Here is a 12,514-nt window from a genome sequence, read left to right on the forward strand (position 1 = left end):
TACCATCATTCAGGAATAACCACTCCTAATATCCTGGTGAGTTCTGTCCATCTACTGCCAAGAAACAATATATTCTTTTTTTTTTTAATTACACTTTAAGATGACTTTGGGTCTTCCTTTTTCTTCTTTTTTAAGCCAAACATGGGAATTATAACTCCCAAAATGGTTACTATATGGGAAAAGCATTTTTAAAGGATTATCTTAAATTTTGTGGAAGCACCTCATAGTTTTTTTAAAAAAATAATTACACAGCAAATTAAGTACAAATGTGTCTTGTTGCAGAGATTACTCATTTGATCCATGGCAGTTCCACTTTTTATAGCAAATCCATGTGAAAGAAGGAATCACTTGTACTTGTCAAAGCTGGGACCCTCAGTCATTCAAGATGCATGGCCAGGGGGCGCCATGCTAGGGCTGGGTTCAGACAGCTATGCTTGAGGGCAAGTATGAATAACAAGCACATTAAGAGGGTATAGCCCTTAGACATGGTAACTTAGCAACCAAATTTGCTACCTGTTTTAGTGGTGACGCCTTACTACTTCATGACAAACTACCCACGTTCTGGTTTTTCTTCCTTAACTAGGCATGCCAACTTTTCCTCAGCGGGCAAAGCCATCACCGTACTGTTCCGAATTGTCACAGGCGAAGACTGGAATAAGATTATGCATGACTGCATGGTAAACTTCTCTTCATCCCTAACAGTGCCTCAACGTCGAACCACATGAAACTCTTTGCTATGCCATTTTGGCAGTGTTAACCTCGTTAGCATCAAGACTTTGTGTATAAACCACAAAGCTTGGCCGTTTAGGTCATAAAATTGCATTCTTTTCCATTACAGTGTATGGGCATAGGCAGGAAGAATAACCAGCGAACCTAGCTTGAGCTATCGTAGTTCCATTTGCCGGATCCACATTGTGTGGGCATTGTTCCTTCCCTCCCACCTGTAACATTTTGGCAGTCCGGTACAGCCAGGGGAGTTCCGCTGCTTTAACTGAACTTACTCAACAGCTGTTCACAAGTGCCTGGTTTATACTTGGCCGTATGCTAGGTGCTAGGTCTCCCTAGCATGCTCAAGGAGCTTACGGCCAGGCTCTGAGTTACACCCTCGCTTTGGGTCCTGTCCTCTCCTCGCTGTCCCTCCCGTCTCCCATAGGACATCAGCTCCATCAGGAGTCCCCGCCCCACGCTAAGACTGCACTGCGATGTTCCTACAGCACCCCGCGTTTCCCCTTCGTAGGGTGTATCCCAAGTGTCGTGAGTTACTGGCTTGATTATTTCATCTCTATTTCCTCTCTCACAACCTCAAGAACAATGCTGTCCGAAAGAAATTTCCGGCAATCTGCTCTGTCCCATTCAGTAGCCCTGTGTGGTTTCTGAGCACTTGAATGTGACTAGTGCACCTGAGCAACTGAATTCTAAATTTTATCTAATGGTATTTGATGTGAATTAACATACATTTACATTTTAATAGCCACATGCAGTCCGTGGCTCCCGTAAAGCATAGAGTTCTAGACTGTCAGCAAGTGAAGGAGGGACAGAGTCTAGGTCTTGCTTAGACTTGTTGTCTGTCTCCAGCACTGGGTGGAAATCTAGTACATAGTAGGAGCTAGAGAACTCTATGCATGAATGAATGGGGGCAGAATTTACCGAATCAGATACACTATAAGGCAGAATTAAATAAGTTCTAATAAAGAACAGGCAGAGTGCTCTGGGAATGCAGAAGAAAGAGTTGGTCTCTCTGGCTGAAAGAAACCAGGTCTCTCGGAGAGACTAGTGGAGGTGGCAGAAAGACTATCTCTTGGAAGAAACTGGTTCATTTTCATTGTGCTTCTAAAAAGGCAATGAACTTGGGATTCTCCGAGCCTGGAAGTGTAGAATAAATGAAATATTCTTTTTGATTTTTGCCACGGATGATGTACTCGATGTATGTAGCTTCTGAGACACTAACTTTGAAATTAATTATATTTTCTGTGTGGAGGAATCGTTCCCTCACAACAGCAGAAATTTGTATTCTTCACTCTCACCCCTCCTCCCTGTCCCCCGTGGCCCCGTAGGTCCAGCCTCCCTTCTGCACCCCAGATGAATTCACATACTGGGCGACAGACTGCGGAAATTACGCCGGGGCGCTTATGTATTTCTGTTCATTTTATGTCATCATTGCCTACATCATGCTAAACCTGCTTGTAGGTAAGTGATGTTCCTTGAATATGTTCTAATATGCTTACGCTCAGGTACTTAGAGAATTATGTACAATTTGCAAGTAATTATCCCAGATTGCTTGGGGCGGGTGTTTCACGGCATTAATTATAAATTGTTGCGTCTCTATCCAGAAGCTGAAAAGACCTTTGAAAGGCATGTAAATGACAGTTGATTGCAATTTCACGAGTTGTCCTATTAATTATGATCATTAATTTCAAAAGAGCTCTTCTCACGTGTTGAGTTGAACAGATCTCAGGGAAGCCTACCTTTATGGCCTTGAAAGATCCCAGTTATGTTTTTGAAAGATACATGGCGTTCACCCAGGTGTGGGGCCACCCAGAACCCAATCCGACCTTTAAAAACTGCTCTGGAACTGTCAACTGAGAGTGAAAGCCAGCTGGCATGGATATCTCCACACACAGAATGTCTGTTTATGCTCCTGACCCTCATGTTTTGGAAAGGCAGGAGCTGGATAAATAGCTTAGTCCAAGTGTAAGATATGCCAACTTGGAAAACACACTAAAAGCACTTTAAAAATTTGGCTTATAACGTAGGTGAAAAAATCCATTATTTATAATAGATGTTTTACTTTTTCTAAAAAATGACAGATTAGCATAATTATCTAACTTCTCCACTTTTCTTTTTTCTTTTCTTAGCCATCATTGTGGAGAATTTCTCCTTGTTTTATTCCACGGAGGAGGACCAGCTTCTAAGTTATAACGATCTTCGCCACTTTCAAATCATATGGAATATGGTGGATGATAAACGAGAGGTAGGAAAGGGGGCTGCTGCTCATGCCCTCCCCAAAGAGAGGCATTGCCCTTCCTCAAACATGTAAGTGGTCTTTTTGTCACCAGTGGACATCTAGTGAATTTGGAATGGCCATTGGTGAATTGTAGAAAGCCGCCATTGACCATTCTGCAGAATATGCTGAGAGGGGAGAGGGACAGAATGGCCCCCCTCATGTCCTGTCCAACCATGGACGTCCTCTTCTTTGGACATTCAGAAAGTCACCAAGGAAAGGAAACCAAGGAAGCTCTGAAGAAACCAGCCCTGGGCTGGGGGCAGGAAAAGGGGGAAAGTTCAAATCACCAGAGCGATGGTGTAACAGAGAGCCACCGACAGCAATCTTGATAAGAAGTGTGAAAGGGTTATTGAGTGGTTTCTGAAAGTTATTTTTAATTATTTTGGACTTACTCTTTGAATACTTTAATCTTAAAGCTTACCCAGGATTTCCTAGAATTAGCCGAAACCACAGCACCTTCTTCTGCTGCTCCATTCTTCCCCATTCTTCATCTCAACAAACACTCGGGTGCTGGGGATACAGCAATGAGCACCATGGAAAGGCCCCTATGCTCTCAGAGCCTCTGTTCTAATAAAGAGTGAAACTAATTATAATTATTATTATTATCTCAAGAAGCTATAAGTACTCTGCAGAAGGTAATAGAGACTGGTTGGACTGGGGGCGGGGGCAGGCCACTTTAGTGGGGTGGCCATGACGGTCTGGTTGGGGAGGTGCTGTTAGACCCGACCTCTGAAAACAAAGTTCTGCTGTGGGAAAATGTAGGGGGGAAGATCCAAAAATCGTTGCAGGAAGAGTTCACAAAGGACATGAAGACCAAGGAGCCAGAACAGGCTGAGGAGGGGCGCCTGGGTGGCACAGCGGTTAAGTGTCTGCCTTCGGCTCAGGGCATGATCCTGGCGTTATGGGATCGAGCCCCACATCAGGCTCCTCTGCTATGAGCCTGCTTCTTCCTCTCCCACTCCCCCTGCTTGTGTTCCCTCTCTCGCTGGCTGTCTCTATCTCTGTCAAATAAATAAATAAAATCTTTAAAAAACAAAAAAAAAAGAACAGGCTGAGGGATGCCTGGGTGGCTCAGTCGTTAAGCGTCTGCCTTCGGCTCAGGGCGTGATCCCGGCGTTCTGGGATCAAACCCCACATCAGGCTTCTCCACTGGGAGCCTGCTTCTTCCTCTCCCACTCCCCCTGCTTGTGTTCCCTCTCTCGCTGTCTTTCTCTGTCAAATAAATAAGTAAATAAATCTTTAAAAAAATAAAAAATAAAAAAAATAATGGTGCCACGGGTCACAGGCTAAGGTGTCAGTAACTGTCAGGAATTCACGGGTTGCCCCTGTCCCTGCCCCTTGCCCAGGGCCTGCATTCCCAGAGGCTAGGTGGTGCTGCCCATGAGGGAGCCACACGTGTTCGATTTTCAGAACCTGGAGCTGCTCTGACCAGATTCTCTTGTATGTAACTGTTCTAATAACGGAGAAGACCTGAACAGGAGTGATCATTCCCTAGAAGAACCACTTAGAATGAGTGTTGAGAGGTTGAGGCATCTAGGCGCAGTGAAGAGGAGGCTCGTGTACATGGGAATGTTCTGCTTTTTCTTGTGATTCACACATTACCAACCCACTCAGCATGTGTTTCAGAGAAACAGATGAGCAGGGGCTGAGTCAGTGAGACAGGCCGGGAGAAGAGGAGCCCGGTAAAGCCGGGGCTGAGGCCAGGGAGGCAGAGGGCCTACTTTGCACCCTCCCAGGCTCCCAGGGCTGCCGGGAAGCACCAGCAGAAAATCCAAGCGCCCAGCCTTCAGTGTGGTGCTCCTGTCAGCACACCCCCTCACCCAGGCCCGGGGGAGGCCAGCAACTTCCTGGCTGCCCGGTGCTAATTATGTTATCTTTTGAGAAAAAGAGCTGGTGTTTCAGGGTTTTGGTTTTTTGTTTTTTTGGTTTTTTTGTTTTTTTTCTGTGAAAATAGAATCCCAAGCGAATCCTTATGGCCTAAAGATGATTTACCAGTTACTGTGCTCTGCCCGCCAGGGGGTGATTCCAACTTTCCGGGTGAAGTTCCTGCTGAGGCTGCTCCGGGGGAGGCTGGAGGTGGATCTGGACAAAGACAAGCTCCTGTTTAAGCACATGTGCTACGAAATGGAGAGGCTGCATAACGGGGGTGACGTCACTTTCCACGACGTCCTCAGGTACGAGGGGGTCTTCCCAGCTGCGGGTCACAGAGCAGACCCGAGTCCAGGGCCTGAAGCCGTGGCCGTTCAAGGCCTGGTGAAACACAGCCAACAAGGGGGTTCCTAAGCCAAGATGCCATGTGCCCTGAGGTGACAAGTTGAGGCCGCGCTGCTCAGGCTCCAAGGGGCCTTTGTCACCGTCCTGTAAGGACCGTGTCTGAGTGAGTGTCTCACACAGGAGCAGGGAGAAGCAGTCGCCTGATGTCCCCAGGAGTGCCCCTCACTGACTGGGGAGCCCCTAACGGGGAGGGGGAGGAGGAAGGGGCCTCCGGAGCACAGCCGCCCCTTGTTTTGTGAGGAAGGAGCTGGTCCCGGAGAGTCGTGTGTCTTGCTCAGTGACGCAGCCTCGGTGGTCAAGCTGGGGCTAAAGTCCAGATCTTCTCACACGTGGGGCGCTCTGTGATGGTTGCCCCCCGCTTGGATGGCAAGCCACATTTTCCGTTCAGTGAGTACCCAGACAGGACAAAGGAAACAAAGTACCGTAAACTGAGCGGCTTAAACAGGTGTGTTGTCTCATAGTCCTGGAGGCCAGAGGCTTGAGTTCAAGGGGTCGGCCGGGCTGGTTCCTTCTGAGGCTGCGAGGGGGAATCTGTTCCAGCTTCTGGGGTTTTGCCAGCCATCTCTGTAGAAACATCACCCCGATCCCTGCCTCCCCCTTCATGTGTGGTTCTCCCCATGTGCGTGTGTGTGTGTGTGTGTGTGTGTGTGTCCACATCTTCCCTTTTATAAGGACACCATTCATATTAGATTAGGGACCCAGCCCACTCCGATATGACCTCATCTTAACTAATGACATCTACAGTGACCTATTCCTGAATAAAACCACATTTTGAGGTACTGAGGGTTATGACTCCAACATCTATTTTTTTAGGGCAGAAAACAATTCAGTCCATAACAGCGTTTTAAACAGGAATCCATGGATAAATTCCAGAGGTCCATGGACTTGGAAACAATTCCATCTTTATTTTCATGAATCACTCCCAGAAATGAAGCATTTCCTTCAGTGATGAATGCAGGCAACAAACCACAGCCATATTAACAATGTGTGTGTCTTTGTCACGAGCAGGAATCACAGGTATTCTCAGATCACGTCATTGACGTCGCTGATAGCTTAAATATCCTTTACACTCACCAGTACTTCTAAGTTGCGGTGGTCATTTGACCTCAGCTGGATGTTATTATTTAATGCAATAATAAAGAAGCATTTATGTTACTATGACCCCATCTTGTTAAAATTTTTCTAAAATTAATTTTACTTCTTTTTTTAATTGAAGTAGAGTTGACACACGATATTACATTAGTTTCAGGCATACAGCACAGTGACTCAACCACTCTGTATGTATTGCTAAGCTCACTGCAAGAGTAGGTAACATCAGTCACCAAACAACGCTGGTGCGGCATCAGTGGCCATATCCCCCATGCTACACTTTTCATCCCCGTGACTTATTCATTCCAACACTGGAAGCCTGGACCTCCCACTCCCCTTCATCCGTTTCGCCTAGCCCCCCAGCCCCCTCCCCTCTGGCAACCACCAGTTTGCTCTCTGTATTTATGGGTCTGTCTCTGCTTTGTTTGTTTTATTTTTTAGATTCTACATGTAAGTGAAATCACATGGTATCTGTCTTTCTTTTTCTGGCTTATTCCCCTTTGCATAATACCCTGTAGGTCCATTCATGTCGTCACAAATAGCAAGATCTCATTCTTTTTTTATGATTGAGAAATATTCCAGTGTATATATACTACATCTTCTTCATTCATTCTATCATCACTTTTTAAAGAAAATATGAGAACTGCATTTCAGTACAGTTGGTTTTCTTTGTAATAATAGGTATTTTATTTTATGCATTTAAAACGTTCTTCTATGAAAAGTCCCATAGGCTCCACTCTCAAAGAGGTCCATGCACAGGAAAAGGCAAGGCCCTCCTCCAGCAGTAGCTGTTTCCATCACGCTGCTCGTACTTGGCAGGTGAAGTGTTGGGTTACGGTGACACGCATTCAGAAGCACTCAGGTATACAGAAACACGCTTGGGACTGAAATTTGAAAAGAGGTCAGAACAAGAAGGGCCTGGGAAAGGTTCTCTCAAGTTAATTGTTTTACTTCCCACTATTCACTTCTTCCAGGGGCAAGTTAAGGGCAGAAAGAGAGGCACAAAATACGTGTGATTAGCAAAGGATGCTGTCTCTCTCAGAACGTCACCAAGTCGTTCCTCCTGGTGACAAATATTTTGGGCTGAAAGCAAAGCACAGGGACATAACCACTGTCATTAGCAATTATCATTCAGCCTCTCTGGAACCCAGTGAGATATCTGATAAAATGGGCCCAGGCGAAGCCAATGGGGGTATCGGTTGCCCCCCCTGGCCCTATAGCTCAGTGAATGACGAAAACAGTTCGGCAGTGACAGATTCTGGATGAGGCAGGGATGAGAGGAAGAGCAAACACATCTCCTTCCTCATGGTGGGAAGAGCCTCAGCAAAGAGGTCAGGGTAGCAGTGCTGCATGGGGGGGCCTCCTGAGCACCTCCGTGCCGTGACGTGGGCTGCAGGGGCTGCACAGAGCTCGCAGGCAGGGCCCCCAGGAGGCACTGCCTGGACCTGTTGTGCCAAGGTCAGAATGGGAGCGAGTCTTCTACCCTGACTTTGCTTCCACCAAAATGAATGAGGAAGATCCAGGGGCGCAAAAGAGATCAATGGAGAGGGGAGTGGGGGGAGGGGAGGGAGCGGGAAGCGTGACCTTTGGCCAAGCCTGTTAACCATCCCCAGCTGGACCTGAATGAGACAAAAGTATAGAGAGAGCACTCTTCCTTCTACAGGGAATGTTCCAAAGCCTTAAGCAGCTGATAATGGAGATGAGGGCCCAGCCTGAATCTTTTGTTTTACAAACACTTACATGGCACTTACTGCTGTAAGCACTTCACAAGTCTTAACTCAAGCACTTAATTAGTGGGTACCATGAGTATCCTCATCTTACAGAGGAGGTGACATAACTAGCCCAGGTCTCCCCCTAGCCCAGTGGCACAGGGACACTACCTTGGTTGGACTGATCTCCTCTCTGGAGTTTGAGATGTCTACCGGTCAGAATCGCAGGGGAGTCAGACCTGGCATGCTCTCCTGTCCCCCCACCAGCATGCTCTCCTACCGGTCGGTTGACATCCGGAAGAGTCTGCAGCTGGAGGAGCTGCTGGCCAGGGAGCAGCTGGAGTACACTATCGAGGAGGAGGTGGCCAAGCAGACCATCCGCATGTGGCTGAAAAAGTGCTTAAAGCGCATCAGAGCTGTGAGTCAACTGGAAATGTCTGGGTTTTTATTTCCTCCTCTCAAAGGGCGAAGAAGAGGGAGAAAAGAAAAGAGCTTGGGGTGGGGGGTGGGGTGCCTGGTGGCTCAGTCAGTTAAGCGTCTGCCTTCAGCTCAGGTCATGATCTCAGGGTCCTGGGATCAAGTCCCACATCGGGCTCCCTGCTCAGAGGGGAGTGTGCTTGAGATTCTCTCTCTCCCTCTGCCCCTCCCCTACCATGCTCTCTTTCTCTCTCTCAAATAAATAAATAAAACCTTTTAAGAAGAAGAGAAAAGAGTTTCGTGAGAACAGAGTTTCGTGAGCAACGGGATGAGATCCTCCTGTGATCGGTGTCGCGGCCCTTCAGCTATGTCAGCGTCATCCCCTCGTGATGGCCACATGATGATTCGTTCCTCAGCTCCAGTCCAGACCCAGCTGCGCCCTCTTTAGCACAGACCATAAGACGTTCCCACTGAATCACATTTTTATAATAGAACATGAATGTTTAAAAAGCAGTTTACTGAGGAGCTCCTGGGTGGCTCAGGCGGTTAAGCATCCGGCTCTTGATTTTGGCTCAGGTCATGATCTCAGGGTCATAAGATCGAACCCCACATCAGGCTCCACGCTGACTGTGGAGCCTGCATAAGAGTCTCTTCTCTCTCTCTCCCTCTTCCCACCGCTCCCCCCCCCCGCTCTCCCTCTCCCTAAAAAAAAAAAGGAGTTTACTGATATTAAAATATTTGTGATCTCCATTTATCAAACTCAACTGTTCAAAATGCCCAAAATCTCTACATGTTGAGTGGCAAGTGAATTTACAAAACTACTTTTAAACTGTTTCTAAAAATTCCACCATACCATTGATAATATTGTTTGGTCTTTAACAGAGGTCACCTCTCCTGGGAGTTAAATGATCTGTGTGCTGCCTTTAGAATTACAAGCTTATAAGATTCTCTGACTCATAAATCAATGGACACATACTATGTTGACATACACTGTGTTTACAATAGGCATTTCTACTAGATAATTACTTTTATGAATGTTTTTGACTTACCGTTCACAGAGGAAAAAAATCAAATTAGTCACTAAATATTTATATTTAACAGATTTTTTAAATCCTGTTTCTCAGAACAACACCAGCTGCAGGAAACATATCTTTCTATTGGAGGAGAAAAGGTCCCCAGAGAAACAAAACAGCCCAACCTCCTCCAGCTGACCCGTCATAGCCCTGCTCACTCTGGGGGATCCAGCCTGCTCCCCACAGGCCCCAAGAGGGCCCGGGGAGCTGGCTCAACACCAGACAGTGCTTCTGAGTGTGTGCGAGACAGACTGGCCTGCTCCTATCCAAGAGCCAAGGCGAGAGCAAGGGTTTCGCTCATCCACCCACGGCTCTCTGCCTAGGGCGGTCAGTATTGGCTTAATGAGCACAGAGCACAATAAGAGGGGAAAAAATAGAACACCTACATTAGCGATTCAAAAATTCTACTTTAAATACAGCACAAGCTGTATCAGTGGACATAGTTATTCCTATTGTAATGCAAATAAGCATGGGTTGGCGTGTCTACGCCCTCCTTCATAGCAGTGTGATAGGGAAATGAGTGAAGCATCCTCATTTGGCCGCTCCTTAGAGGTCACCAAGCATACAGGTTCTTCGGAGAGGAGAGAAGAAAATACGATTTGAATGGTGGGGGATGGGGGCTGTTAGGCTGATTTTTCTGTTACCGACAGAGTAATCATTTTCCACAGAAACAGCAGCAGTCCTGCAGCATCATCCACAGCCTGAGAGAGAGCCAACAGCAGGAGCTGAGCCGCTTCCTGAACCCGCCCAGCATCGAGACCACGCAGCCCAGTGAGGACGCGAACGCTAACAGTCAGGGTAACAATGCGCAACCTGAGGTACGGGTGCGAGGCGTCCTTCCGAGGGCAGTACGTGCATTTCTAAAAATAAAAAATAAATTGGTGCTGTTCACATAGCCATTTCAAACAAGGTGACAGTATTTCTAATTGGAAGTTTTAAGTTAAAAACGATTGGAACATGTTGATCCAGATTATGTTTGGATCTTTGCAGCTCAGAATCGTTTGGGGTTATTTCAAAGGATTCTGATTCTGAGTTGTAGGAATACTAAAAACAAAAAAAAAGAAAAGTGAATGCCCAGAACTTACCAGTTCTGTCGATTTTTGTCTAAAGAGTTAACATTTTGTCTCTATGCGCTTAACTGGAGTCCAGTGATACTACATGAAGAACGTGCTTTGCCTGAAACTCTGCCCTACACGCTCGCTTCTACCAAGTCCTAGGAACTTGCGGTGGAGTCAGTGGCGATGTTTGTAACTGGCCACCAGCCTCCTTAAATCGACTCATGAAGGGTTTGTCCTTCCTTAGTTGGGCATCGGAAGAGCCTATGGAATTCAGGAGGATTCGCCTGAGGACCTTCTTTTTACCCGGGCGTAGCTTATTTCCGTTTCCAGACGCAATGCCCGTGTCCATACAGACGCGCAGAGAGGCGCGGGCACCCTGGAGAGCCCTGCGCGGGGACCAGCAGCTGGCCGGAGGTCCTGCCCTTTTTGAGGGCGCAGTCGTGCACCGGCTGGAGTTGATCCAGCATTCCGAGATGAGCCCCCTGGCAGCGTCAGGCTTCATGGCGTGCAGTGACACAGCCAGCCGGGGGTCCGCCCTAAATACTGAAGCCTGAGGCTGCGCGGCCCAGCGGGACGCTCCAAGGGGACCTCTTGTTCCAAAGTCCAGTTTGGAGTGGATTTCATGCTGTTGGCCCCTCAGCATGTAGGAATCATCTGCCGCCAACAACAGGGACCCGTGCAGGGACAGTCCGTAAAGGCGGAGGGGGGAGGGGAGGGGGAAGAGAGCGGGGTGGGGGGGAACAGAGGCTTCTACAATGGCCCTGCCACCAGGGCCAGGGAGCAGGGATAGGATCCAGCCAGCCAGGCAGGGCTGATGAGGCTGGCAAAGCGATGATTACGGAACTCTCTGGTTTTAGGTAAACCAACAAAAAACCCCACCCATGAGGTAATCAAAAAACCAAGAGGAAATAAGAGATGTGAAGACCAAGAGGCTGATAGGAAAGGAGGAAAGGGGAAGGTGACAGTGCACCCGAGAGAGTAAAATGTGTGGAGAGTCTCAGCATTTCTCCCTGACATTAGTCTTAACTGGTATAAGCTTCGTTCTGCTCTGGGCTGCGGGAGAGTTTGCCTGCTGAGAACTCTCTTCCTGCAGCACTAGGACTGACCTCCAGGTTGGCAAGAATATACTTTGGCCAAACCGAGCAGTCCCTGCAGCCCGCCTTCCTTCCTAGTCCACGGAGACACCCCAGGGGCTGGCGGGAGGGGTGTGGGCAGTGGCCCTGGGAGTGAAGGAATCCTGGAGGGCTGCCAGGAGGAGGCGCTACCTGGAGAATTGCGTCCCCCTTCACCACGTGCAGTGGTGACCCTCACTTTCCTGGACTCTCTGAACCCATTTTCTCTTCTCCCTTCCCCATTGTGGACTCTGTGGCTCCCATACTATTTTTCCCACTGGTTTTCCTATGGTGCTTTCCTCCTTTCTTACAATAAAATGAGAGCCCAGAGCAGTGCATAGGGCAGAAGGGGAGCACAGCGGTGAGACAGAACCCTAACCACCTCATCTCGCCCGCGCAGACCAGCAGCCAGCAGCAGCTCCTGAGCCCCACGCTGTCGGACAGAGGCGGCGGCCGGCAGGACGCCACAGACCCCGGGAAGCCCCAGAGGAAGTTTGGGCAGTGGCGGCTGCCCTCAGGTTTGTGCTCCGGGTCCCTCCGCCATTGATTCAGGTGTCTACACTCTGTGGGTTTTGGGTCTCGGATTTCAAATTCAGGTCTGCCTCTCAAGTATTTAGACTCCCCTCACTATTGCTTACAGTACCCGTCCTTTATCTTTGTCTTTTTTTTTTCTTTGTGTATACTAATGAACACCTGCTCACCCATATTTCTGTGACACTTGTATTTGCCCAGATTGGAACATTTAGTGATTTTTTTGGTTAAGTTTTTTGTGATTATC

The 12,514-nt window shown here is 47.9% G+C and overlaps 1 protein-coding gene across 1 annotated transcript in view; it reads left to right on the plus strand.

Moving 5' to 3' along the window:
- NALCN (sodium leak channel, non-selective) overlaps positions 1–12,514 on the plus strand; it is a 300,199-nt gene that overhangs the window by 285,637 nt on the left and 2,048 nt on the right. The window contains exons 37-43 of the mRNA XM_044381929.3: positions 584–677; positions 2,055–2,187; positions 2,856–2,971; positions 5,021–5,178; positions 8,344–8,494; positions 10,235–10,384; positions 12,137–12,254. Of these exons, the coding sequence (XP_044237864.1) occupies positions 584–677; positions 2,055–2,187; positions 2,856–2,971; positions 5,021–5,178; positions 8,344–8,494; positions 10,235–10,384; positions 12,137–12,254 (920 nt within the window). The remainder of the gene's footprint in view (positions 1–583; positions 678–2,054; positions 2,188–2,855; positions 2,972–5,020; positions 5,179–8,343; positions 8,495–10,234; positions 10,385–12,136; positions 12,255–12,514) is intronic.

Source organism: Ursus arctos, unplaced genomic scaffold (assembly GCF_023065955.2).
Source record: "Ursus arctos isolate Adak ecotype North America unplaced genomic scaffold, UrsArc2.0 scaffold_10, whole genome shotgun sequence".
Taxonomy (NCBI): Eukaryota; Metazoa; Chordata; class Mammalia; order Carnivora; family Ursidae; genus Ursus; species Ursus arctos.